The sequence below is a fragment of the Triticum dicoccoides genome, chromosome 7B (genome assembly GCF_002162155.2).
Source record: "Triticum dicoccoides isolate Atlit2015 ecotype Zavitan chromosome 7B, WEW_v2.0, whole genome shotgun sequence".
NCBI lineage: Eukaryota > Viridiplantae > Streptophyta > Magnoliopsida > Poales > Poaceae > Triticum > Triticum dicoccoides.
In genome coordinates this window covers 640,841,183-640,867,086 of record NC_041393.1, presented here as the reverse complement: position 1 = coordinate 640,867,086, position 25,904 = coordinate 640,841,183, and the positions used below count along the sequence as shown (strand labels likewise).

At 44.7% G+C, this 25,904-nt stretch overlaps 1 protein-coding gene across 1 annotated transcript; it reads right to left on the bottom strand.

The window, feature by feature from the left end:
- Positions 1-16,915: 16,915 nt before the first annotated feature.
- LOC119335958 (elongation factor 2) lies at positions 16,916-21,798 on the bottom strand. Its single transcript, XM_037608000.1, has 3 exons — positions 21,692-21,798; positions 20,188-20,316; positions 16,916-19,553 (listed from the first exon to the last, which is right to left on the bottom strand). The coding sequence occupies exons 2-3, from the start codon at positions 20,276-20,278 to the stop codon at positions 17,113-17,115; spliced, it is 2,532 nt and encodes an 843-aa protein (XP_037463897.1). The 5' UTR covers positions 20,279-20,316; positions 21,692-21,798; the 3' UTR covers positions 16,916-17,112.
- Positions 21,799-25,904: the final 4,106 nt, after the last annotated feature.

The window sequence follows — 25,904 nt, the reverse complement described above, 5'->3', positions numbered from 1 at the left end:
TTACCACCCCAAAACCTAGTTTCTTACCTCCATCACAAGAAACAGCCACCTGCCCCGATCAGTTCTCTCCTCTCTCCCCGACGCGCCTCCGTCGCCGGCGACCTCCGCCCCAGATCTGATCCAACAAAAAAAATCCCACGGAAAACACCACCAAACACAAGGATTTGAGAGAGGGCCCGGTTTACCACAACAACATCACAGGGGTTATCGCGTGCTACTAGGAGAAATACATCAGTTCGTCTCAATTTCGTCATAATCAGGCAAAAAAGAAAGGAGGTAAGTGATAAACCCCTATACACATACTGCATTTGCATTTCATACCAATAAAATCAAGGGGAAAACATGGGAAAAGAACAACAAGAACTAAATAAGAAAGCCAAAAGGATGCAAAAAAGGTAGTACTTTTACTACATGTGTGTAATTCCTCGGTTGTAATTGAGTTACCATTCAAATTCAGTCAGGTTACCAACAAAAGATTGACTAAAATTTCCTCTTTTACAGCCAAAAAGTTGGTAAAATTGATCCATGTTCCTACCTACAGATTACATCAATGAGTTACCTCATCATCAAGTTACCAACATAAAAACATATAGGTTATCATCATAATGGTATCAAGCTATCCTTTTTGAAGCATGTTAGAACTACATGTATGAAATTTCTCATTAAAACTGACTTACCATTTCGATTGAATATAGATTACCAGAGTGTGTGCATTAAGTAATCAGCATCCTTTAACACTTACTCAACATAAAAAAAGGATCCTTTTTATATTGAACAAACCCATGTCAGAACAAGTTATCATGCTAATTCATTACAATTTACCAGGAAAACTTAGAACCAAAGGTGCTAAAACACTACAAGAATACCATGTGTTGATTACATTGTTGCCACCAGAATTTTTTGATAAGGAATGATGTTCATGAAATGAGGTTGATACGAACTATCGTTGTCATACTCCCATACGCTGGTTACTCCCAAAATGATACATGTTATAAAAAATAAGTAATCAGTGCAGAACAAGAAAAAAATATAGTTGTTGTGAAAAAATAATCAGAATTGCTTGTAAGTGTGGGAAATTGATGGATACAATCATATGTGCTAGCAGGTGCTGCAACACAATAAAATGTCGCATGACAACGGGGGTAATGTGGATAGCATGATGAGTGGTGTGGGGACAAACCAACAGTGTGAATATGCACACATGGCAAGCTTTGGTTCTGCCAACATCAACAAAACAGACGAAGGTAAAACATTTACCATGCTACCACATTTTTATACACAGACTTGTTACCATCATAATTGAATTGCAACTGCCAGCTATGTTATTTACAACGACCATCTCCAACATGAATCAGTTCACAATCACAAAGCTTAATGCACACAAGTTACCATGAAATTAGGTACAATTACCACACTTACTGCATACGAATTATCATGCAATCTGTATTACAATTACATGCTTTCACTTTACAGCTACAGAAACATCTTAATGCATGCAAACTTTGCCAAGCAACTGGAGTACAAGTTACCACTAGTTTTGGCATGCAGAAATATAACACAAAATAACAATTTCAAAAACATTGCGGGTGCTACATCTAGAAGCAACCCGATGGTCCTAGAGACAAGCAAAGAACCGACTACTAGCAGCATAGGGGGAGAGAAGGCTTCTTTGATCATTCAGTCAGCGAGCCAGCAAGTCCAGAAACAGGAGGAGAGAATGCTGAACAGGGAGACAAAAACACCGAGGCATACTCCACACTGAAATCTCCTAATGAAACAATGAAGTTTGATACTTTTGAGGAAGCTTGTGATCACTACAAGCAATATGCACTGAGATATGGGTTTGGAATGAGACTGGAATACAGAAAAACAATTAAAGACAATATTGTAAGCAGAGTCCTCTTGGTTTGTGGGAAATACGGCAAGCCAAAAACAAACAAGGAGGAGACAGAGGATGTGCAGGACCCAAAAGGCATCGTGAAGAAGAGGAAAATAGGGAAGGTTGTGAGGTCGGGATGTCCGGGCCACCTTTACATCACCCACACGGATGCGTGGTGGAGAGTCAAACACTTCAACAATGACCACAACCACCCTCTAATAAGAAAGCCGTCCTTGACAAAGTTCGTATCATCACATAGGAACATTCCAAAAGATGAGCATGACTTCTTGAAGATATTGCATGGATGCAACATAGAGACAGCAAGACAGATGCAACTAATGTCATCGTTCTACGGGAATCCTAAAGATGTACCATACACAACAAAGGACATCGCAAACCAGCGAGCTCAATTCCGGATGGAGTACCACCATGCTGATGTGGGGAGCACAATCTCGTACTTCCAAGATATGAAGGCACAAGATCCAGATTTCTATTGGAGAATAAAGCTTGATGATGAGGACAGAGTGGAAAATTTATTCTGGATAGATGGTGCGTCGCGCAGGGCATATGCTAGATACAATGATGTCATCTCATTCGACACAATATACATGACAAACATGTACAAAATGCCCTGTGCGACCTTCATTGGCATTAATAACCATGAGCAGTCAATCTAGTTTGGTTGTGGGTTTGTTCGAAACGAACTATCTGGTAACTTTGTGTGGCTGTTTAATGCATTCTTGCATGCAATGGGTGGAATTGCGCCAAAGAACATAATAACAGATCAAGATTTTGCAATGAGGAGTGCTATTGATGAGGTGTTCATCGGGATAGTACACAGGAATTGCCGCTGGCATATAATGAAAAAATCACAATAGAAGCTTGGGAAGCTGATAGCTGACGATGAGCCACTAAACAATGCATTCAAGGATTATGTTGACAACAGCCTGACTGGTATTTTACTTCCCACCCCTCACTAACTTAAAACACAAAGAAATGGGTTTAGATGCATGATATCAGCAGTTACCATCTAATAAGGTGACAAGTTACCAGAGGATTATAACAAAATTACCTACATTAATTATTTTTCTGAACTAACCCTATCATGTTCATGTTTGATGGACACATTTCAGTTGTTCACCCCACTAGTTACAACAAAACTTTTCAATCACCAGCTAGTGCTGATTGATATGAGTCTCTTTTTTGTTGCTAGTTAAAAATGTTGCTTGTACTACACACACAGAGTGGTATTCGCTATGGGAAAAAACATCCTGTGTACAAAGTACTTACCATGATGCTTGAACTAAAGTAACCAGTTGTGTCTGACATAATTATCAACAGCAGTGGTGTTCCTAGTTACCAAATATGTTTGAACCAATGTTACCATCCTTCAATACTTGATGTTACCATATTTATGTTATGAATGCAGTTGAGGAGTTTGAGCACAAGTGGTGGGTGATGATGGAAGCGTATGGCCAGACTGACAACGAGCATTTCCAATGGCTGTGGGAGAACAGGAAGTGTTGGGTCCCGGTATACCATATGCATGATTTTTTACCGTTCTTGCAGACCACGGCAAGAAGCGAGGGTTTTAACTCTGTGCTCGAGAATTATGTCAACCCAAACAACTCACTGGTCGAATTCGCACAACAGTACACTACGATACAGGATAAGGTGATGGCTAGCGTGTCAAAAGAGCAGTTGGAAACAGTGTACAAAGAAACCGAAATGTACTCGATGAACCCGCTGGAGATGCAGGTGCGGGGGCTGTACACACATAACTTGTTTTGCAAGTTCCAGGTGGAGATGAAGGTGAAATCAACCTACAGATGCAACGCATTGGATGATGGACTTTCAAGGTCAGCTCAGTGCGGGGGATAATACCAAAATATGAAGACAGGGACTACCATGTGCAAGCAAACATGGATGAAGAGACATACTCATGTACTTGCTGCAAGTTTGATCGTGACGGGCTACTGTGCATGCACGTACTACGAGTTATGGACCAAATTGGGGTATATGAGATACCTGAAAAGTACATCCTAAAGAGGTGGACCTGGGATGCAGAGGAGGATCTTATTCAACCTGATTTCGAACAGCCGACAGTTAAGAAGTCGATGCCAGAGGAGAGGAAAAGCGTCATGCGATACACGTCAATACTTAAAGAATTTAAGGCATCAGCCAAAGACGCTTGCCTAATAGATGATGGGACCAGATTAGCAATAAAACACATGTATAATTTCAAGGAGGAGCTTGAAACCCTGAAGAACAATCAACTTAAAAAGGCAAGAAAGGAAAAGGAAGAAGCAAAAGGATTGTTTCAAGGACAGCCGGATCCCTGCTTGATACCTGTGGGGCGGGTGAATGAAGACAACTCCATCACACAGCACCAAAACGCCCCCGATGCAAGACATCCGGAGAACCCATCCACACAGCAAACAAGTGCCACTAATGTGCAGCGATATGAGAACCCCGCTACACAACAAGAAAGTGCTACTAATGTGCAGCGACAGGGTAACCCTGCCACACAGCAAGAAAGTGTGTGTGTGACGATACGTGCTAGCAAAAATAATCATGCTTTTGTCAGCCAACCCCCACATCCTGATGCAGCTCCGTCCTCAAACACAAAGTTGATACTAGACCCTCCCAAGACTACAACGAAGGGGCGTCCAAAGTCAAAAAGAAAGCAGTCAGGTTTTGAGATTGCAAAACCCAAGACAAAAAGGAAATGTGGTGTGTGTGGGAGTCTGGACCATGACAAACGCACATGGAAATCTCCCATGGCAAGATAAATGAAGAAGGTGCTATTAAAAGTGAAGATGGTGGCTACATTCTTTTCATGGACGATAATGTGCAAGCTACAAGCCCTATAACATTCCAGTTATCAGCATTGTATCATGGATTTATCATGGCTTTGTAATGCAAAAAAGTGTATATCTATATTTTAAGCAAGCTATCAGTACCCTATTATGCCAGTTAGCAGCAAATGTATGATGGAATTGACATGCATTTGTAAACCCTATTATGCTAGTTACCAGCAATGTATGATGGAATTGACATGGATTTGTAAATCCAATATTTTTATATCTACATTTTTTCAAGGCTACCAGCACTGCATTGTATTACTTATGAACAAAAAATTAGGCCTGCTTGCACTTTTAAAAAATAGAATAAAGTAATCTCGGTCTTCATCTAGAAGATATTGCAGTTATCAAATCAAATGTGATACAAATTATAATCACAGTAGTGAATTTATCATCTAGTCAGTGACTTTGGACTGTGTATACCATAGTAAAACAGCATGTCAACACTTTGCTCCATGGCATTGTCATGACAGATTCATGTAAACAAGTTATCACCACAGTTTGGTAGAAGTTATCACAATGTCATAAAAAATATCACCTCATCACCCACAGCCGAACAGATGATAACGCCACTGTTTGCATTTGTTTTGATCATGATCTAACCACCTCAATGTCAAAATTTTCCGGAGAGTTGGAATTTGTCCATGAGTTAAGGCTGGAACATTTTTGCCATCCCACACCTCAAGGTACGTGCAGTCAAAAAATCGGCAATCAATTCTGAAACATTTGTGATGAAAAAAACAACATAAAATCAGTTTAATTGGAGTTTGCGACCGGGTCAATAAACAGGGATAAGAACATATAGCGGGGTGTTAAAGAGAGGGTGGATAATCCACAACTAACCCATTATCTTGTTTCAACACATCAATGTACACAAGTTCATAGTCCTGAATCTGCTTATGCGAGTCTTTGTAATTTATCAACCAAGCCTTCTTTATAGGGTTCATGTATCTTGTCGCATGCTCGAGAAGACAAGGACTATCTTGTTCACACAATGAATCTAGAACTTCGAACCGCTTAGCCCTAAGATTTAGTGACAACACATACCAATGCTTGTCATCTAAACCGAGGCCAACTTTTGCAAAGCAGGGAATAGCAGCTGCAAAAAATTAGAAGGCAGTAAGCATGGAAGGAGATAAAAGAAACAAAATTACCAAGATAACAAATGGTCATGGAATTCACATGGGAGGCAACTAGAAAATAATTATCAGGGCAGAAAGGTCAAAGTTGCCAGTGTGCATGAAAGAGGTTATCATGACATGAAGAACAAACAATATCAGGGTAAAAAAATAAATAAGAGTACTGATATTAACAGGATGTTACCAAGACACTAACTGTAAAGTTACCAGAACCAGAAAACATAACATACTAGGTCCAGCAAACATAACATACCTGATCCTGGTGACTAAGAATGTAAAACTGATCCCGTCGGAAATACTTCAATAGACACTTGGATGTGAAGTCTCCTATCAACAGATACACAGACAACACCCAAGGGAATATGAGCCTATTTGGGATTTCCTTACGCTGAAGAATGCGAACATGTAACTCAACAATGTTGGTTGATAGTTACCCAACTCCCTTCACACAATTGGCAAGCTCACCTAGGGTGACCCACCTACCATCAATGTCGATGACCCTAACACTACAAATACAAAAAAAGATTTAAAAATACATTTCAGAAAATGGCACACAAATAATGATTTATGTTAAAAAAATGAGAAAAAGGATGGAAACATACTCTTTGATCTTAGAGTTAGAATCAGTAGTATGCTTGATAACTTCATTGTAAACAAACTCTTCCTCCTCACTCGGTGTGAGGGTGGCAAAATGCGGGAGCGGGTATTTGGACGGGTGGGTGACCCTAACTTTCCGAATAAAGGATTTAGGGGTCTAACTGCATACTAAATGCTCTGTGCGAGGTGGTAACTCTGGTGTAACAAATGTTGGACTTTGAGGGTTGTCTGGTAAAAACAGAAAAAACATAACTAAGATGTATAATGTAACAAGGACATGAGTAAAGCAAAAAGTCAAAAAAATGGAAATATGAGTTATCAGCAGATGGGTGAAAGAATTATCAAGTGATGGGTCATAACTTATCAACTTGCACATTTTTTAATTATCAAGTGGTGGTCCATAGTTGAAAAACAAAGAAAGCCGTTTGTGCAAGGGTTGCAATGTTCATGGAGCAGAAAAAAAAACACCTATTTGAACATTAGATTTCCCTTTTAATGTTGGATTGTCATTCTCAAATTCTTCCCACCACATGAGAACCTCATCATCGTCAATCTCGACATCATACACTTGCACACAACCACCTTCCGGTGTTACATAAAAAAAAGAGCGATGAGGACATGAACAGTAGTGATAAACAAGATAAATTATTGCAAAGAAACAAGTATTAAAAATTGAGACAATATACAATAAGTTATCAGGAACACAATATAGAAAATACCAGGTAATGTGAATGTGGATTACCAGCACACTGGTATGGGCTTTTTAAAGAACAAATTAGATAGCACTGGTGCATAATGAGGGACAATTATGATATCATCAAATCATCATAACATGTAAAAGAAGACCAAAAGGAATTGTATAGCCCAGAATTGGTAAAGAATGCATATGTGGCTGGAGTTATGATGTCAATGGTTCGTAAATTGTCAGGATTTGAACATTTGAGTTACCAAGATAGTGTCATATAGACTTATTAGGGTAATTAAAAACGAGGGAATGATAACAAATTTCAAATGAATGAGAGTACACACCTGCTACTACCAGTGCAGTATTGTTTTGTAAGCATGACAACAAATTAAGGAAAATAAATAGGCAATGATAGGAGATGTATGTATCACGTGCTTACTAAAGTTAGTAACGGATAACATCAGCTTTCAAAACTGACAAAGTTACCAGGGGGAAAGAGGTTGGAGTTATCGTCTATACTAGCATCGTACAAAATATTGTAGCAGACACAACATAAATATATATTCCAGGTACTGAAAACACAGATGTTCATTTACATCACACAAAGCATAGAAGTAGTATTACATTCATCCATACACACGAAAGGATAGCAAATTCCAAGCACATAAATAAAAAGAGCACACCAAGACACAAACAATATGATGTACACTGACATATCTCAATCCATCACTCTCGCTGCAGAAAAGCAAAGACACAAGGTCTTCACTTACCAGAGTTGGGTGGTGGAGCCCAAGCAACCGGTTGCGCATTGGTAACTTTCATCACTGTCTTGCCCTTCGAGCCAACAGCAATAGGAGATGCGAGCCCTAGAATGGCGACAGGGCCAGTAGCTGGTGCTGCAGGTGGTACTTGAGCCGATGGCACCGCCGCATGTGCTTCTCGTGCTGCAATTGGTACTTCAGCCGATGGCGCCGCCGCAGGTGCTTCTGGTGCTGCAGGTGGTACTTGAGCAGATGGCGCCGCTGTCGATGCTTGTGGTGCTGCAGGTGGTACTTGAGCCAATGCTGGTGCAGCTTGAGTCGTTGGAGTTGCTTCAGTAGATGGTGGCACTTGTGGACTCACAACAAAGATGGCATCAAGCCCAAGAGAGCAGTTGGGTGGCGTAAAATTACCATCATATTCTCCAGCTCCAGGGGTGCTCGACTCCAACATAGGGTTGGCTACTGCAACAAACACCAAAAGTAACACACAAATAAGGAAAAAATGCATCAGGAAAACATGTAGAGGACATTGTATTTGTTAATGCCAGAACATTAACTTGAGTTATCATGGCTTAAACAGACAAGTTATTAACATAAGAAAGTGAAGTTACCAACCTGTGGCCGCAGGATTATGGGCATCATTCTCTTGACCTCCAGCTGTAGCCATATCAATAGGCATATTGACTTGGGTACCTCCCACAACTTCCTCAGTGACACGAACGGCTACAGTGGAAAAATATTCAACACATCATCAACATAAAACATCATTACATACAAGAAAAAGAAAGGTGGTGGCACACAGAAATACCTTCACTTTCATCATGCACTATATTGGGAACAACTTCATTTTCACATTCAACAGCCTCAGCCGCGCTGGCGATATCTTCAATAATAGCAGTAATAGTTGCCGCTGCAGCAAGCTGATCTACAGCGTCATCAGAAACACCAGCCGATGTCGCTGCAACAGCATCAGATGCGCCCTTGCTAACTATTGCTGCTTTATCATAAGGAGATGTCGCCGTGGGAGATTCATCAAGATGGATAAATTCTGTTGTCTCCGATGATGTTGTCTGCGACAATGTTGCCCTTAGTCATGGAGAGGATCTGGTCTTGGCGAGTATCACCTTTTTCACAGCAGATTTATCTTTTGAACGACTGAAAATATGGGTACACAAGGGTAGTAGTGAGATTACACATGTTGTTAAACTTAAGTTACCACATGTTTCAAACAAAAAAAGATGTTACATACTTCAGGTGTAAGTAGCATCTAGGGAAAAAATTACAGAGTTATCAAGGACTAGAAATATAAAGTTATCAAATGATATGAACAAAAAACAGCAATTTGTTCTGAATAACTGCAAACTAGAAAGGTATGTGAACACCTTTTTCCTGATACACTTGGTGAACCCTTAGCAGCAGCAACTTGCTTCATAGGTGCACCAAATGAAAAAAAATAACCAAATGTTACAAGCACATACACTTACCAAGATTGGTAACTCTAAATTATCAGGGGGCAAAGTTGAGTTATCAATGTTCATCAAAATAAGTTATCAGACAAAAAGAACAAAATAACCAGCTTGTTGGTAGGTGTAAAACAAAACTATAGTTTCAGTGCACATGAAAATAGTATAGAAAAATAGAAAAGAACTACTAAACATAAATGAAAGTAAGAATGTGAATACCTTTTCACTGGTGCAATCTCTGAATCCTTAGCAGCAACAGATTGTTTGCCGGGTGCCCTGCAAGGGAAAATGAGCAAGTTAATTACCAGCATGAAATTACCCAAACTACCTTACTCAAACAATTGGATTTACCATGTTGTTTCAGGCACATAATTGATAAAAAGACCATGGAAATAATCATTCACCTGCGTGGGGCCTCCTTCTGCATGGTGGATAGTGTGATGGGGACACCGGTTCCCTTTTCAGCCACACGTGTTCCAAGCTCCTAGACCACAACTTTCTTCACAGCTAAATGAATTTCAGCTGCTGACAGTGCAATTGGTGAAGACGGCCTTTGCGATGGGCTGGGAGGAGCAACTGGTGAAGTTGGACGGGGGGTGATGGCACAGTTGGTGAAGCTGGACGGGGGGGTGATGGTAGCCTTAGTTTCTTGCGCCTCTGGTAAGCCAAATGTTTCAGAAGCTGAGAACCACACCGCTTGACAAAAGATTCAGTGGCCGCCTCAGCTTACGTGCTGTCAGACCTTGTTTGCTAAGCCCTCCATCACCTGATCCGGCGGATGTTGCGTGAGATGTGCCAGTGAGTAAGATCTGAGACTCATTGAGGTTCTCATTGACATGGCGGACAGGTGTGTTTTCAACAACTGGTCATGTGTCCTCATGAGCTTTGATAGTTGCATCATCTAGATGTGTGGTGTCATCATCAACTAGACCGCTGCCCATATCTACATTCACGGTACCGCTACGTGAAGCAACAAAAGGATCGTTACGACGACGATGAACAACTTGATAATCCATATCATTAAAATCGTCATCATCATCGGAGTCAGCATCAGACTCAGAACCATTGCCTCCTTGATACTCATCATCACTGTCAGAATCTTCAGCAACATTCTTTCCAGGGCTTTCTGGCCGCCTGCATTGTGATGAGCGCGTGGTCCTTGCCGTCATACGGGCGGCATAAGAAAGAACGTTCAATCCAGCGTCTAGCTGACGGGATGCATCTAAATGACCCTCATCATCCAAAGCGGTGAATGATTGCACAAGATTGCCTAGGATGCCAGACATGGCGGACGTGAACTGAGCAACTATCTGAGTTGATTTGGCAAATTTCTGTTCAACATAAAAAATGCAAAAAAATAAAAATAATTAGTAAGTTATCACCAAAATGCAACAAAAGTTATCATGAGTTCACAAAAAGCACACACAAAGAACAATACCAAACAAATGTGTGGTGTCGTTGCAGTAAACAAGTGAATGTATTCATGATTTAACAAACATTCAGTCACCATGAAAATGAAGATCAATATACGAGAAAGCTAAAATAGCACAGTTAGATATCAGCAAAAAAACTTAAGTTATATAAGGCTTTAGAAAAAAGAATCATCACAGGAATGCAACAAAGTTATCAAGGCATTACACTAAGAATTATCACATTGTTACATCATAATTATTATCCTTCATAGAGAATATGACACATTGGAAACAAACAAGTTAGTAAAGAGTGTCAAGTTGACATCAAAAGAGGGTCACCACATTGAGTGCAACAAATAAGTTATCAGCCTATGAAAAAACATAGAATAGCAAAAAAAACAAGAAACAAGGTTACATGCTCATCTCCTGACTGCATCTTGGGGCAGTATGAACACGCATAAACTTGTCAAGACCTTCCAGACCACCAAACAGACAGAAATTCATGCCAAACTTAGGCTTCAACTGGAAAAAATGTAGCGACAAGTCAGATAAGTAACACCAAAAAACAATGAAAAGAAAATGCAGTTGCAAAGCAGTGTGTGAACTGAAAAACATAGATATAGATTACCGGTAGTTCCCCGAAAGAAACTTTGCCAGCCTGAACATCCTTGTTGAGGACAAGAGTTATCAGCTTCTTTGTCCAGAATTGATGGGAAAAGGACCATCAGGCAATACGATGCCAAGTCCAGAAAGATCAATCGCATGAATGTACAGTAGCTGATAAGAAAAATACAAGCGTCCTGGTAAACACGAATAAAAATCAGACACAAAATGACAAAGTAATGACATGAAAAAAGAGAAGGTAAGAGGAAAACATCGTCACTTACATTGTAGAAGAGAAGGCAACCCGTGGTAGGCTTGCATTTCAGTAGCGCCTTGTGTAGTTCATCAGTAATAAATTTGGGCCAATTGAGATTTTTAATACCATCGATGTCACGTTGCAAGTTGAAAAACAAAAGGAAACTGAAGTTCACTGAATGCACCACAAAAAAATATGAAAGTTACCACACTAACATACAGTAAAGTTATCAGGCACACAAGAAAGAAAATGACGGAATTACACAAAAACTTACCAGCGCAGCATAACATCTGGGGCTAACTTTGTTGGAGGTGGTCGGGGCAATGACTGTATTCCCCGCAAGCAAAAGCCACATACGCTTGAAAGTATCATCATCATTTTTAGAACCCTTTATGAGACCAACAAGATCAGTCATTTTAGGGGCATATCCAAGCTCGCCAAACAACTCAAGCCCTAACTCAATATCAGCTTCAGTACGGGACTTGTAAGGGACATCCTTCCCTCCACACGGCACGCCCATAACACGATGCACATATTCCTCATTGACCGGAAGCCTGCCTCGCCCTAGTATGACCATCTCACGGGAATTGGGTTCGTACAGATCAGCAAACCACACACTGAGATTGTTGAATAGATGGTCACACTGGATATTCTGAAGGCTTGTTAAATCCATATCATCAATGGCAGCCTTCCTGTCATCATTCATGTGCTTGCATGCTAGAAGAAGCGAAATGGGTGAGGCTATGTTCCGCGGAGGAGGGTGTATCGCCTTTTTCGAAGGAACCTCATCGATTCCTTCACCATCTCCTTTGCGCTTGTCCCTGACACGTAGGAAAAAAAAGAAAGCAAATGAAACAATTAGATGACTTGAGAAAAACTAATATCACAATTAACGCCAACATTTATAAAACTGGTGTTTGACAAAGCAAAAATACAGCTGATAAAGAAATCAAGCAAACTGCACTTGGTTCATCACACCCTTATAAACTATAGTAAAACAGATGGCACAGGTATATAAAAGCATGTGTGACTGATAATTGAGGCACAATGGAATTGGTAAGTTAGAAAGGCGGCATCAATTTGATGATGTACAACCAAATTAGCAGTGGTAAAATTAGCATTCACACATGTTCATTAATAATCACAAAAATGATGTCGGTAAGCACACAAAAAACAACCAGACCATTGAATAAGAAATGAGCATTGTGTTGCATGTAGTTAGACTAGAAAACTACTGCTAACTACAGAAACATGACAATGGTAAGTGTAATACTATCATCATTATAATTTAACCATAACAAAACAACACCGATAATAGCAGTGTTTCAGCATCTGGTAATTTGAGTGCAATGTCATTGGCAAGTTCAATATAAACATCATGATAATTAAAACAGAACAAAACATCACAAGAAATTCAAACATTGTAAACATGCTAATTGGAGCACCACAAAGCATAATCGATAGACAGACCGCATCAAACAAAACCAACATAAACAACATTTTGTGAAAAAACTTAGGGTTACTTTCAAATCGTGAGCCACTAATGCACAACTTAAAATCCATAAACACGAAACACTATTGGATGTCCTAAAAATCCACATCCACAACCCTAAGACGAGACCAAAATCCTTATCAGAACCGACCACATTTATCACCACGAAGACCTATCCACACCCACCAGCCAAATAAATTACCACAAATTGAACCAGATTTCCAAACCATATTCAACTGGAACTAGAAGGCGACCTAATAGGAACAACAACCGGCCAGAATTGAAGGGTCCGAACACCAAAAATCAACGGCGAAGCATGCAGGCGCAGCAACATGAATCCAGAGCGAGGGCGGGTGTGGGGGTGGCGGAAGGGGGGATGCGCTGCTCAGCGCCGATTCAGAAACTAGAAGTCGGCCTTAATCTAACCTAATGGGAACAACAAACCACCGGATTCGATGGCTCCGTGCAGCCTAAATCAATGGCGGACCGGCGGGAATGTATGAGCAGAGCAAAACAGGAAGGAAACAGGGGTGGGGAATGCATTCCTCACCGCAGATTCGGACGCCGTCCGCCGCGAACCGGAACGCGCCACCACCAGGAACCGTCGCGGACGAGGGGGAGGGGGAGCGAGAGGGGATTCGAATGGAAACGGCAGCAGCAGAGGAGGAAGAACTAACGCGGGCGAAGAGGGAGAGGGGGAGAGTGGGGATCGTACGCATTGGTCGATACGGGCGGTTTCGGGGGGGCTCACTTGTCATCGTCAAAGAAACGACGTAACGGCTATAGCCACGCGCGCTGCGCGCAACACAGACGACGAGCGACGTTCGATGTGGATCGAACGGCTATCGCGTTGTACGCGCCTGTTCCAAAATTCCAGACGACTAGTATTTAGCTTCCTCGTTTTTTGTATGGTATAGTGAAGCTCAACAGGCAATCGGTATCTTTTTTTTTAACATAGGATCCCGAAGGATCCAAACTTTTCCATTGGATAAGCATCAGTGCACACTTATTTCAAAAAAAAGCATCAGTGCACACTTTACATCAGGCCTTCAAGAGAAACAAAAATTCAACTTAGGGCATCTCCAGCCGCGCCCCCAGGAAGGCCTCCCCAGGCGTTTTTTCGCGCCGGCGCCGAAAAAACGGCCCAGTCGCGCCCCCAGGAGCCCGATTTTCGCCGGCTTGGGCCGAAAACAGCGCCGGCGAACCCAGCCCGAACCCGGCGCGCTGGGGGGCGCCCGGGGGAGCCGGGCGAACTGTTTTGGCGCGAAAAAGCCGCAGGCCCGCCGCGTCAGTGACGCAGCTCTCTTCTCGGCCCTTCGTCGTCCTCATCGCCTCGTTTCCCGCAGCGAATCAATGCCAAAGCTGCCGCGCGCTGCCGCGCCGGTCAGCCTGCACCATTGCTGCCTCACGGGCGGCGTAGTGAAGACCGGACGACGCGCGTCCCTCGCCCTCCCTCGCCCGCCACGCGTACACACGGTGGCACGCGCGCCTCGGCCTATATATGACGCGCCTCGGCCTATATATGACGCGCCCCGGCGCACTCGGCGACTCACACTCTCCCGCCGTCGTCGTTCCTCCCTCTCCTCTCCTCTCTTTCGCCGTCTCCAGTTCATACCCATGGCCGAGCGCTTCCCAGGCGACGGCGCGGCGGCGAACGACTTCGGCCGCCGCCATCTTCATGAAGACGAGGCTCGCCTCCTTTACGAGGTCGAGTACCCGGTCCCGTCGGACATGCGGGTGCCCGGGGCGTGGAGGATCAGCGCGGGCGGCGTGCCGGTGCCCCCGGTACCCACCGGCGCGGCGCGGTGTGCAGAGATCGCACGCATCCGCTCGAACCTGCCGCGTGCGGCGAGGGAGGGGCCACGGTACGTCCCCGACAGCCCGCTCTGGGACCCTTACTTCCGCCGCCGTCACGCCCAGCAGCTCGAGGCCACCAACGGCGTCGTGCCCTCCGGCAGGCTCAACGCCGCCGGCCGGCGTCGGTGGTGGGGCGTGCCCGGGCGCACGTTGGAGGCCGTCCTCGAGTACATCGAGGGCGGCAACACGCCGCGCCTCGAGTACCCCGCTCCCCCTTCCTTCTCACACCGCCGGGGAAGCTCCTAGACCCCGAGGCGCATGGAGACCGGGGGGTCCTCCTCCTCGTCCGGCGGCTCGCCCTGCCTCCGCCCCGTCAAGCCGGAGCCCCAGGGCACGCCGGTCAGCGCACGCACCCGCAGCTCCGGCGTCCGCATCGGCGCCAACGCCTTTCCACCCACCGGCCGCTTCGTCCTCGTCGAGCCCAAGCCGAAGCCTGGCTTCCCCGCGGAGTACGAGGAGATAGCCCGGCGCGGCTTCTCCGACGAGGACGCCATGCGGCGCGGGACGACTACCTCCGCGACGAGATGGTCCGGCAGCGTCGGGCCCTGGAGGAGATCGCCGCCCGGAAGCGTGGGCACGAGGACGAGCACGGCGTCGTGGTCCTCGACAGCGACGACGACGACGACGTCCCCGGACCGTCCAACCCGCCGCGCCAACCGGGGGGGATGCAGCAGGGACGACGGAGGCGTAGGTGGGGGCGGCGACGACGGCGGTGACTACACACGGTTCTACAGCCTCCTCGGCATGTAGAACCGCGTGGGCGGGCGGCGAGGCGGGCGGCGAGGGAGACGGCGGGGGTAGCCCACGGTAGTTTTTTTCTTTTTTTGTAAAATATGTTTAAGTTTGAACGAACTCGCCGATGCTTGCGTTAAATTTGAGTTGCTTTTGCGCTGTATTTGACTTTTTTGACTAACCGTGGGCGCCGCGATGCCCCCCAGTGCGCGGTTTAGCGCCGGTGCGTCTCCAGGGGGCGATTTGTTGCCCCTCCTTGGGGGGCCAACGGCTGGAGATGCCCTTAGGCCGTGACTGCAAAGAGGACCCTCAACAGAGAAGAGAAAACACGATTGGGTGCAAAACAACTCCTTCATGCTTCCAATCTCGCCATCGCCGGGGTCACTTGGGACGACAGGACCTCCATAGCTCTATTTCGGCAGCGACGCATGCGTGAGAATGAGACCATTGAGACCGCCGCACTGGGTCAGAGCTGCACTACATCCCCTTAGGCATCAAGGCCAAGAGGAATAAGAGTGGTCGCCCTTCAGCCAGAAGAGTGGATTGCGAGGTGGTGGAGGGTGGCAGCCGGCGTGTGCCGTAGCTCTGCCACAAAGACCCCGATAAAGAACACCAACCTCACCTGCAGCTTCCATCTCCCTTCTCCCCATCTTCTTATCCACCACGATGATGGCTTTTGAAGTTGAGGCTAAGGTCGATGGGACAATTCCAGCAAGGAACATAGGGTGGGGGGCACCGATGAGACCACCAGATCAGGGCGCCACCTTACTGGCCAGCTTGCCACCGAACACGGACACATGGCTGCCGGCAGCAAGGGAGATGAAGGCCAGAAGGGGAGGAAGGAGGACGGAAAGCGGGGAGAACGGCAGAACGCCAATCCTAGAGGAAAGAAGCCGCATGCTCGGATAAGAGAGCAGCATCGACTTCCATGAACACATCTTTTGCTACAAATTTAGACCACCATGAAGTGGCTAAGGGTATAAAACATGCTGGTGCATAGGGTGGAGGCAAGTGCACGAGGAAATAATAATAAGAGCAGGCAAAGATAATAATGCAAACAAAAAAATTTCTTAACTGCCAACGAACGAGAATAGTGAACAGAATGTGATGCAATTTTTTCATGAAAGCAAGATTATATCGACGAAGAAGCAGGCAAATCTAAAGATCAAGCACAAGAGCAAAAGAACCAGTGGACAACAGATACATAATCTAAGTAAAACATCCGTTACATCACCAGACATCAAAACATAGTTCCCAGTATCACGACAAATAGGTCATTAACAGCAAGACAGTAAGATAGACTCATCGATACAAAATAGTGCAGCTCTCTTTAACAACACAATAGCAGGTATGGGATAACAGCACCAAAAATTTAGAGCTTGTCCTCGAAATCGGACAGAGGGGTCATCTGCTCCTTGAGGCCCTTCCTCTTGCGGATGTCCGTGACGAGCGTCGCCGACTGGGTGCCAGGGTCCAAAGGATCAGAAGCCATGATGTCCCAGTGGTCAAACACACACTGGGGGAATGCCTGGCCGGACGTCGCGGCCCTCAGGGTGCTTGAGAACCCAAAGGACTCGATGACAGGGAGGTAGGCCTTGATGTTGTAGAGCGGGGTACCTTGCCTCTGCATCTCCTCGAACACGTGCCCTCTCTTCTGATTCAGAACACCATAGATGCCACCAAGTGCATTCTCCGGGGCCTGGATCTCAACCAGGTACACAGGCTCCAGCAGCCTTGGCTTGGCAGTGAGCTGGGAAGCATAAATGACCCTCCTGGCCGTGGGAATGACCTGACCACCACCCCTGTGAATAGCATCAGTGTGGAGAACAACATCACAGACCTCAAAGCAAATGCCACGCATGTTCTCCTCAGCCAACGCGCCTTCCTTTGACGCCCACTGGAACCCAGCCACAACAGAGTCCTTGATTTCATTGAGATACTGCACTCCCTTACACATGTCAACGACCATGTTGGGTCCAGTCGTCTCAGGTCCAAAGCACCAAATCTTCTTGGCAAGATCCTTGTCCCAGCCAAACTCCTCAGACAGGATCTTGGAACGCACCTTAGGATCGTCACGCGGGCCAATGCGCCCGTCATCAATGGCCTCAGCCAGTCCCTCTTCCAAGGGGCGAGCTTCCATGTAAAGACGGTTGTGCTTGTTCGGGGACTTGCTCATGACAGTGCGGCAGGACTTCTCCAGAACAGTCTCACGGAAGGAGACGACAGGAGGGGAAACAATAATTTCAGCACCACCCATGAAGTCATCCTGCAGATCCTTCAAACAGATTTCAAGGTGAAGCTCTCCAGCTCCAGCAATGATATGCTCACCAGACTCTTCAATGGTACAGAGAACCATAGGATCAGACTTTGCCAGACGCTTCAAACCTTCAACAAGCTTGGGAAGATCAGAGGCCACCTTGCACTGAACAGCAACACGCACAACAGGGGACACAGAGAACTTCATTGCCCTGATTGGGCAGGCATCAACTTCCTTCTCATTTGTCAGGGTTGCATTCTTTGTGATGAACTGATCCAAACCAACCAACGCAACAGTGTTACCACAGGGAACATCCTCAACAGACTCTTGCTTCTTTCCCATCCAGATAACAGTACGCTGGACACTCTTCACATACAGATCCTTCTTCTGGCCAGGAACAAAGTTGGGACCCATGATACGGACCTTCATGCCAGTGGCAACCCTCCCAGCAAAAACACGTCCAAAGGCAAAGAATCTACCCTTGTCAGATGCTGGAATCATCTTGGAGACATACAGCATAAGAGGACCATCAGGGTCACAGTTTCTGATAGCATTTGCATATATGTCATCAAGGGGGCCCTCGTATAAGTTCTCCACACGATACCTCTGGGCCTTTGAAGGAGAGGGGAGGTGAAATATCATCATCTCAAGCAGAGCACGACTGGCAGGCAGCCAAGTTTGCATCACACGCTTCATGAGAGCCTTGCCCATCAAGTCCTTCTCATCATTCTTCATGGTCACACCAAGCTTCTTCAACATAGGCCACAACTTATCCTTCTGATCATTCATGCAGGTGGCTATGATTTGCTTGATTGGCTCATAGCAGAACTGAACAAAACCTCTCTTGCAGGTAGCTGTCCCAGTGTTCTTGGAGGTCCATTTCTTTGTGGCTGGGTCAAAGAAGTTCTCACCCCACAGCCTCTCCATCATCTTTGCCTCGTCAACTCCAAACTTGGAGGCATACATCTTAGCAAAGTTTGTAAGGGTGAAAGCCCACCCATGCAGACCAGCAGAGAATGCAACAGTCCCCTTCTCTGGGTACACTTGGACATCACCAAGGAGCACATCTTCATATGTTGCCATGATGACATTGGCATTTTCGATAACACGGGAGAAAGTCTGATATGCTTCCTCACCTTCCACCTGAAGCTCAAGGAAGCATCTGTCCATCTTGTTCACAGTAAGGACTGGCCTAATCCTCTCACCAAGAGCTTGGCGCAGCACAGTTTCAGTCTGCACACACACACCCTCAATACAGTCAACAACCACCAAAGCTCCATCAGTGATACGAAGAGCAGCTGTGACTTCCGAAGAAAAGTCAACGTGACCAGGTGAATCAATAAGGTTGATCAGGTATTCATCCCCATCGCGATCGCCCTTGTACATCTCGAGTGATTCAGGAGTCATCTGATAGAAAAGAGAGATACCGGTGGATTTGATTGTGATACCACGCTCTGCCTCATCTGCACGTGTATCAGTCATGCGAACATCACCAGCAACTTCCTGGGCAATAATCCCAGCAGCTGCCACAAGGGAATCCGTAAGCGTAGACTTGCCTGCAAATATGTAAATAATCTGTGAGAACAGTGCACAAACACCTTGTTTGACAGTTGAACACAATCGTTATGATTACAAATGAAAATATCAACTTATAAGACAGAAGTAGGACACAGCAGTACAGTACATTCAAACAATCAAGAAATAAAAGGTAAACATAAGGCGAATCAGCTATTTAGTAACATGGTTAAACAAAATCTAGTGGGACATTGCAAACAACACATATATCAGGACATCAATTTAGAAGTAACTAAGTACAACCAGATCAACTTCATATCTTATAAATTTAAACTGTAATGCATTCAGCAACTAGCATCAGCAAGCACCAAACTGGGGAGACTCTGAGCCCTGGGATGATGTGTGTAGCTACATTTATAAGCTTATTAAAGCAGAAACCAATCATAATACAATAAACAGTAACAGTAGATTCCAATACATGCAATAGGATTTACTGGTTTTTAGGGATGAAAGTAGTCATTATTTCAAAACAATGCTAAAGCAGATAATTAAATTTAACCAATTCAAAGAGATTCAGTTTTAAAAATTAATACAGTCGAATGAGCAGGCTACAAGAACATCAATCAATAAGATCCTACTGAATAAACTCAATAATGTCACTGTTCAGGCACATACCATGGTCTACATGAGCAATAACCGACATGTTACGGATATTGTTCTTTTTGTCCATGATTCCGCGGAGCTCCTCCGCTGTGAACTTCACCATCTTGACTGTGTTTGAATGTCACACTGCAAATATGGTTCCTGTTCAAAGAATAGCAGGATATCAGAATCAAACAAGAATCAAGTGTAAATGACTAAAAAATGATAAATCTGACACTAATATAATAATACTCTGTCCAGGTAATTAAAACCACAATTGTCTAAATCAAAATTGCAACAAATATTGTTGTATGCCCAGAAGTCAAATACACTGCTACCTTAATGTTTTAACCAATACTTCAACCAACAAGACCATAAAGTGAAATGTATAAATCAAGCATATTAAAACTAAAATACTTGAACCAACACTAGCACCAACAGACCATGATCTGAAAACCTAATTGTCCAAAGTACAATAGCCACAAAGCAACAAGACCAACAAATATTTAAGAAATAAATGAATCCATTATGAGAAGTTCAGGTGCAAAAGATGGTTCTACACCAATGAAAGGGCTACACAACTATGAAGCAAAAACAGGTAACCAACTCAGTTAATAAACCTTCAGAACTTCCAGGACTGTAAAACTTATAAAGGGATGGATCATAGAGAAACTTCACCAGAATAAATCATGTAGGAATTGCAAAACAGCGTATAAGATGATCACAGACTAAGACGAGACTTGGGGTAAATGGGATGGAACAAAAGTTGATTTGTAACAGAATCACAGTTTTATGCCCAACTGTTGGGTGCAATAATATGTAATTACCGACATATAATCACTGAAAACAATGGCACATAACGTCATGGAGTTGAACCCTGCAGAGGTACAACCACCCATACATGGGGAGGACCGAGGAAACACACAGAAAATACTCATTTAAACGAATGGTCCGGTCAGAGAGATAGTCATGCAGAATGGCTGAACTAAAATAACATAAAACGCTGATACACACAGAGAAGTTCATGCAGAACGCATGTAAAGGCAGCTGAACAAACCCGAACAGGTACCAGAAGCAGGCAAGCGAGCAAAAACCCTAATATTCTAGCTAACCCCGTGAACCTAGCGAAATAGCCAAAACCAGCACCGGAACGACAGATCCGCGCCTTAGGGGCCGCACATAAACCAGTCGATGCATCTACTCGCGTCAGAACGAAATCGGTCCCCGGAACAAGCAAGCATGACGAACAAAACAGCAGATCTACAGCGCTTGGGAACCGGTATAAGTACAGACGAACGACGACGAACCCAGCAAAGGGAACTGGAGCGCATCCGGCTAGTGAGGAGACTTGAACCGGGGAAATCAATCAATCCATCGACTAGGTAGTGGCTTAGTACGGACTACGGACAAGCGACGCGCAGGCTAAGCAACCGGAGACGCGACGCGCAGGCCAAGCAACCGGAGAAGCGACGCGCCGACGATGCAATCGGAGAAGGAGGAGGGCCGGGGAGAAGGGGAGAGCGGAGGTCCGGCTCACCTTGGGGTTTCGCTTCCGCCTCCCGAGCCGAGAGGCGAGAGTCTGAGAGATGAGGAAGCGGCGGCGCTCCCAGAGAGAATGGGAGGGGTGGAGGTAGGAAGGCTAGGGCGGCTTCGCTTGCCAGTATATATACTGGTACTGTGACGGGCCAGATACGCGAATGGGGGGGAGACGGGGATCACGCGATTACGGCCCGGAAGCCCTGGGTGGGTGGAGTCGGACAAGCGGCCTGGCCCAAGGGATGACCTTTCTTTTTTTTTTGAACACCCCGAGGGATGACCTTTTTTTTTACGTAAACAAGACTTTATTTCTTAGATAATAGCGAGGTCGTTTACAATAAACTGAGAAATAAAGTCTGGGATTGAGCGCTCCCAAACATATGAAAGTCTACTAAAAAGAGAGTATTTAGCTATAGCATCAGCTACTTCATTTGCTTCACGTAGACATGCAATGATCTCGTATTTAGCAAGATCCATACCCAATTCTTTCCCTTCAAGCACAAAAGTTGAGTCTTGCCCCGAGTAGTCCTCCAGGTTGAAAGCTTGAACCGCATTAGAGCAATCGGATTCAATCTGCAGGGCAGAGCAGCCAATCCTTGAAGCGAGATAAAACACATTGCGAATGGCCATCATTTCTGCTGTTTCTGAAAATGCCACATGCGGTATAAACCAACCAGCGGCAGCAATGAACTCTCCCCGCTCATCCCTCGCAATAGCTCCCGTACCACCAGTCATATTTTCAGAACAAAAGGAAGCGTCCACATTGATCTTTACCACTCCCCTACTCGGTTGCCAAATGTGCTCACGTTTTCTCATAGGTTGATGCACAGCAAGAGAGCGAAAAAAGTTTGTAGCAAGTACTCTGATTGAAACTGTTGTTCTGTCTGGTTCCTGAATAGATTTCTCTTTCACCATCTGTCTCCTTTGCCACCAAATATACCAACTAGCCACTGCCACTAATTCAGCCATCGGTAGACCCTCCTTGATTTCATGATTATACATTAGTGTGCTCATCGTGGAGGAACCTGATCTATCCTGTATAGCTGATTGTTGGATCTCTTTCTGAACTCCAAGGCTATCCCAAATCTCCAGTGCACGCTCACATTGAAAAAGACAGTGTTGTGAGTCTTCAAATCCTACCTTGCATACTGGGCATTGGCCAGAAACAGGTATGTGGCGTCCGGCCAGCGTTCCATAGCATGGTAGAACTCCTCTGATAACTTTCCAGACAAAATGCTTGACCTTCCTAGGCACTCGAAGAGCCCAAACGTGTTTCCATATGTTCTGGTCTCGGCTCCCTTGTGGGCAAGACAGATCCATTTGTCTCCCGAATTGATGTTTAAACTCTGTGTGATAGGTCGACCTTACAGTAAAGCTTCCAGTCTGGTTATAGTGCCATGATACAAAGTCCTCCATAACATGCACTCTGAGTGGAATTTGTAATATTCTGTACACGTCCACTGGCCAAAAAACATCGCGGATCAGTACCTCATCCCACTGTCCAGTATGAGGTCAATTAACTCTTCCACTTTTGTCAACATTGTTGCACCTCGCGGTGTTATAATTTTCCTGGACTCACTTGAAGGTATCCACGGGTCTTGCCAAATATTGATATGTGTTCTCGTACCAACTCTCCAAATGTATCCTTTTTTGAAAGTTTGGATACCCGCAACAATACTCTGCCAAGTGAAGGAGGAACCCTTCTTCGGCCCTGCATTCAATATATTCCCATCAGGATAATATTTAGCACTAAGAACTTGAGTACACAACGATTCTGGATTCTAGAGTAGTCGCCAACACTGTTTTGCTAGTAAAGCAAGATTAAAACTGTGTAGGTCTCTGAACCCCAATCCTCCTTTCCTCTTTGGCATGCACAATTTCCACCATGCGAACCAATGCATCCTTTTCTTCTCCTCACCATCCCCCCACCAAAAACCTGCCAGTTCATCTGTTATTGCTTTACAGATTCCCTTTGGCAGTTTAAACACTGACATAGCATATGAGGGGATTGATTGGGCCACTGCTTTCAGCAAAATTTCCTTCCCTTGGACTGACAATACTTTTTCCTTCCACCCTTTAATTCTCTGACAAATTCGGTCAATCAAGTGCTGAAAACAATCACTCCTATCCACACCTACAGTTGTAGGGAGACCAAGGTATTTATCAGAGAGAGCTTCTGTTAGTATGTCGAGATTTCTGCAAACCTCTTCCCTCACGGCAACACTTGTGTTGGGGCTGAAAAATACACTTGATTTTGTCGTGCTAACAAGCTGTCCCGAACTTGCACAATACACATCTAGGACCCTCTTCAAGGCATTAGCATTCTCCACATTTGCCTTCATAAGTACTCCCTCCGTTCCAAATTACTCGTCGCTGAAATGGATGTATCCAAAACTAAAATACATCTAAATACATCCATACGTGTGACAAGTAATTCGGAACGGAGGGAGTATGAGAGAGTCATCTGCAAAAAGTAAATGAGAGATGGATGGTGCATTATGACAGACTCTAATACCCTCCAGTCCACCCACCTCTTCCTCATGCGCCAACATGCTTGATAATCCTTCTGAGCATAGCAAAAATAAATAAGGGGACAAGGGGTCTCCTTGCCTCAAACCTCGAGTGGGTAATATGTCTTCAGTTTCTGTGCCATTAAATCTTATCTTGTAACTTACTGAAGAGACACATTGCATGATCATCTCTATCCAACCTGGATCGAATCCTAGTTTTTCCATCATTTTCCTCAGGAAGCCCCACTCCACACGATCATACGCCTTCATCATGTCCAGCTTCACCGCACAGAACCCATTAGAACCATGAGTTTTTTTCTTTATTGCATGGAAGCATTCGTAAGCAATTAACACATTATCTGTTATAAGCCTCCCTGGAACGAAAGCACTTTGTGTTGGAGATATAATCTCAGGGAGTACTTTCTTTAGTCAGTTTGCAAGCATTTTGGAGATTATTTTATAAATCACATTGCAAAGACTTATAGGCCTGAACTGTGTAATTACCTCTAGACTTTCAACCTTTGGGATTAGCACAAAATTTGTGTGATTCCATCCTTCAGGTATTTTCCTCATGTGGATTGCTTCTAAAACCTCATCAGTGAGCTCCTCCCCCAAGATATGCCAAAATCTCTTGAAAAACACCGCATGTAACCCATCCGGACCCGGTGCTTTCATGTCCCCGATTTGGAATAATGCCTTTCGGACCTCTTCCCGGGTATAAGCTGTTGTTAGCAAATTGTTCATCTCATGTGTTACACGTGGTTTCACTGCCTGCAAAAGTTGCTGGTCACATTCTACATCATCCGACTGAAAAAGTCCATCAAAGTATCCATGGACCAACGGGCTAAGGTTCTCATTACCCTCGGTCCATCCATTATTACTATTACGGAGCCTTTTAATCATATTTCTCCTTCTCCTCGCTGAAGCAAATTGGTTAAAATAATGTGTATTACGATCACCTTTCCGTAGACATTTGACTCTTCCTCTCTGGGCCCAGAAAATTTCTTCTCGGTCTAGCAAATTTTCTATTAGGACCGAGAGTTCTTTTTGCTTTGCCCTGACCTCCTCCGTATAAGGTGCCTGCATGAGTTTCTCTAGCTGTTTCTGAGCTTTATTGAGTCGGGCTCGTGGCCCTTTTAGCGTCTTCCTGTCCCATTCATGCATGTCGAGGTGAACCGAATCAATCTTTCCTTTCACAGTTGGGTGTAAGCCTTGGTGAACTGCTTTCAGCCAGGCCGTCCTTACCACCTCTTCAACAGTTTCTTCTTCTATCCATCTAGCCTCAAAACATCGCTTGTACTTAGGCCTATTCTCTGCCACTCTAGCAAGATATTTTGTATCTAGCAGGATGGGTCGGTGATCAGGTTTCCCCATCTCTAGATTACACAGGCCTGCATACGGGTGCATGCCCATCCACTCAGCATTTGTAATAGCCCTGTCTAAACGTTCCTTCAGTCCACCTCTAAACCAAGTGAATTTATCACCAACATATCCCATATCCTCTAGAGAGCATTCAGACAAAGCATCTTGGAAAGCTGCCAGACGGGATTGGTGTCGTGCAACCCCTCCTTCCTTTTCAGAGGACAACAAGATCTCGTTGAAATCACCGATTACCCACGGTAGCCTAGAGTGTGCATGCAGATCTCGGATGTACTGAAAAGTATGATCCTTATGCTCCCAACTAGGCTCTCCGTATATTCCAGT

What these genes read in the sequence shown, in the direction of transcription:
- LOC119335958 (XM_037608000.1), bottom strand. Translation starts at nt 20,278, where the DNA reads ATGGTGAAGTTCACAGCGGAGGAGCTCCGCGGAATCATGGACAAAAAG. An exon ending in TATTGCTCATGTAGACCATG is followed by an intron (nt 19,554 to 20,187) that starts GTATGTGCCTGA and finishes ACATATTTGCAG; the next exon opens with GCAAGTCTACGCTTACGGAT.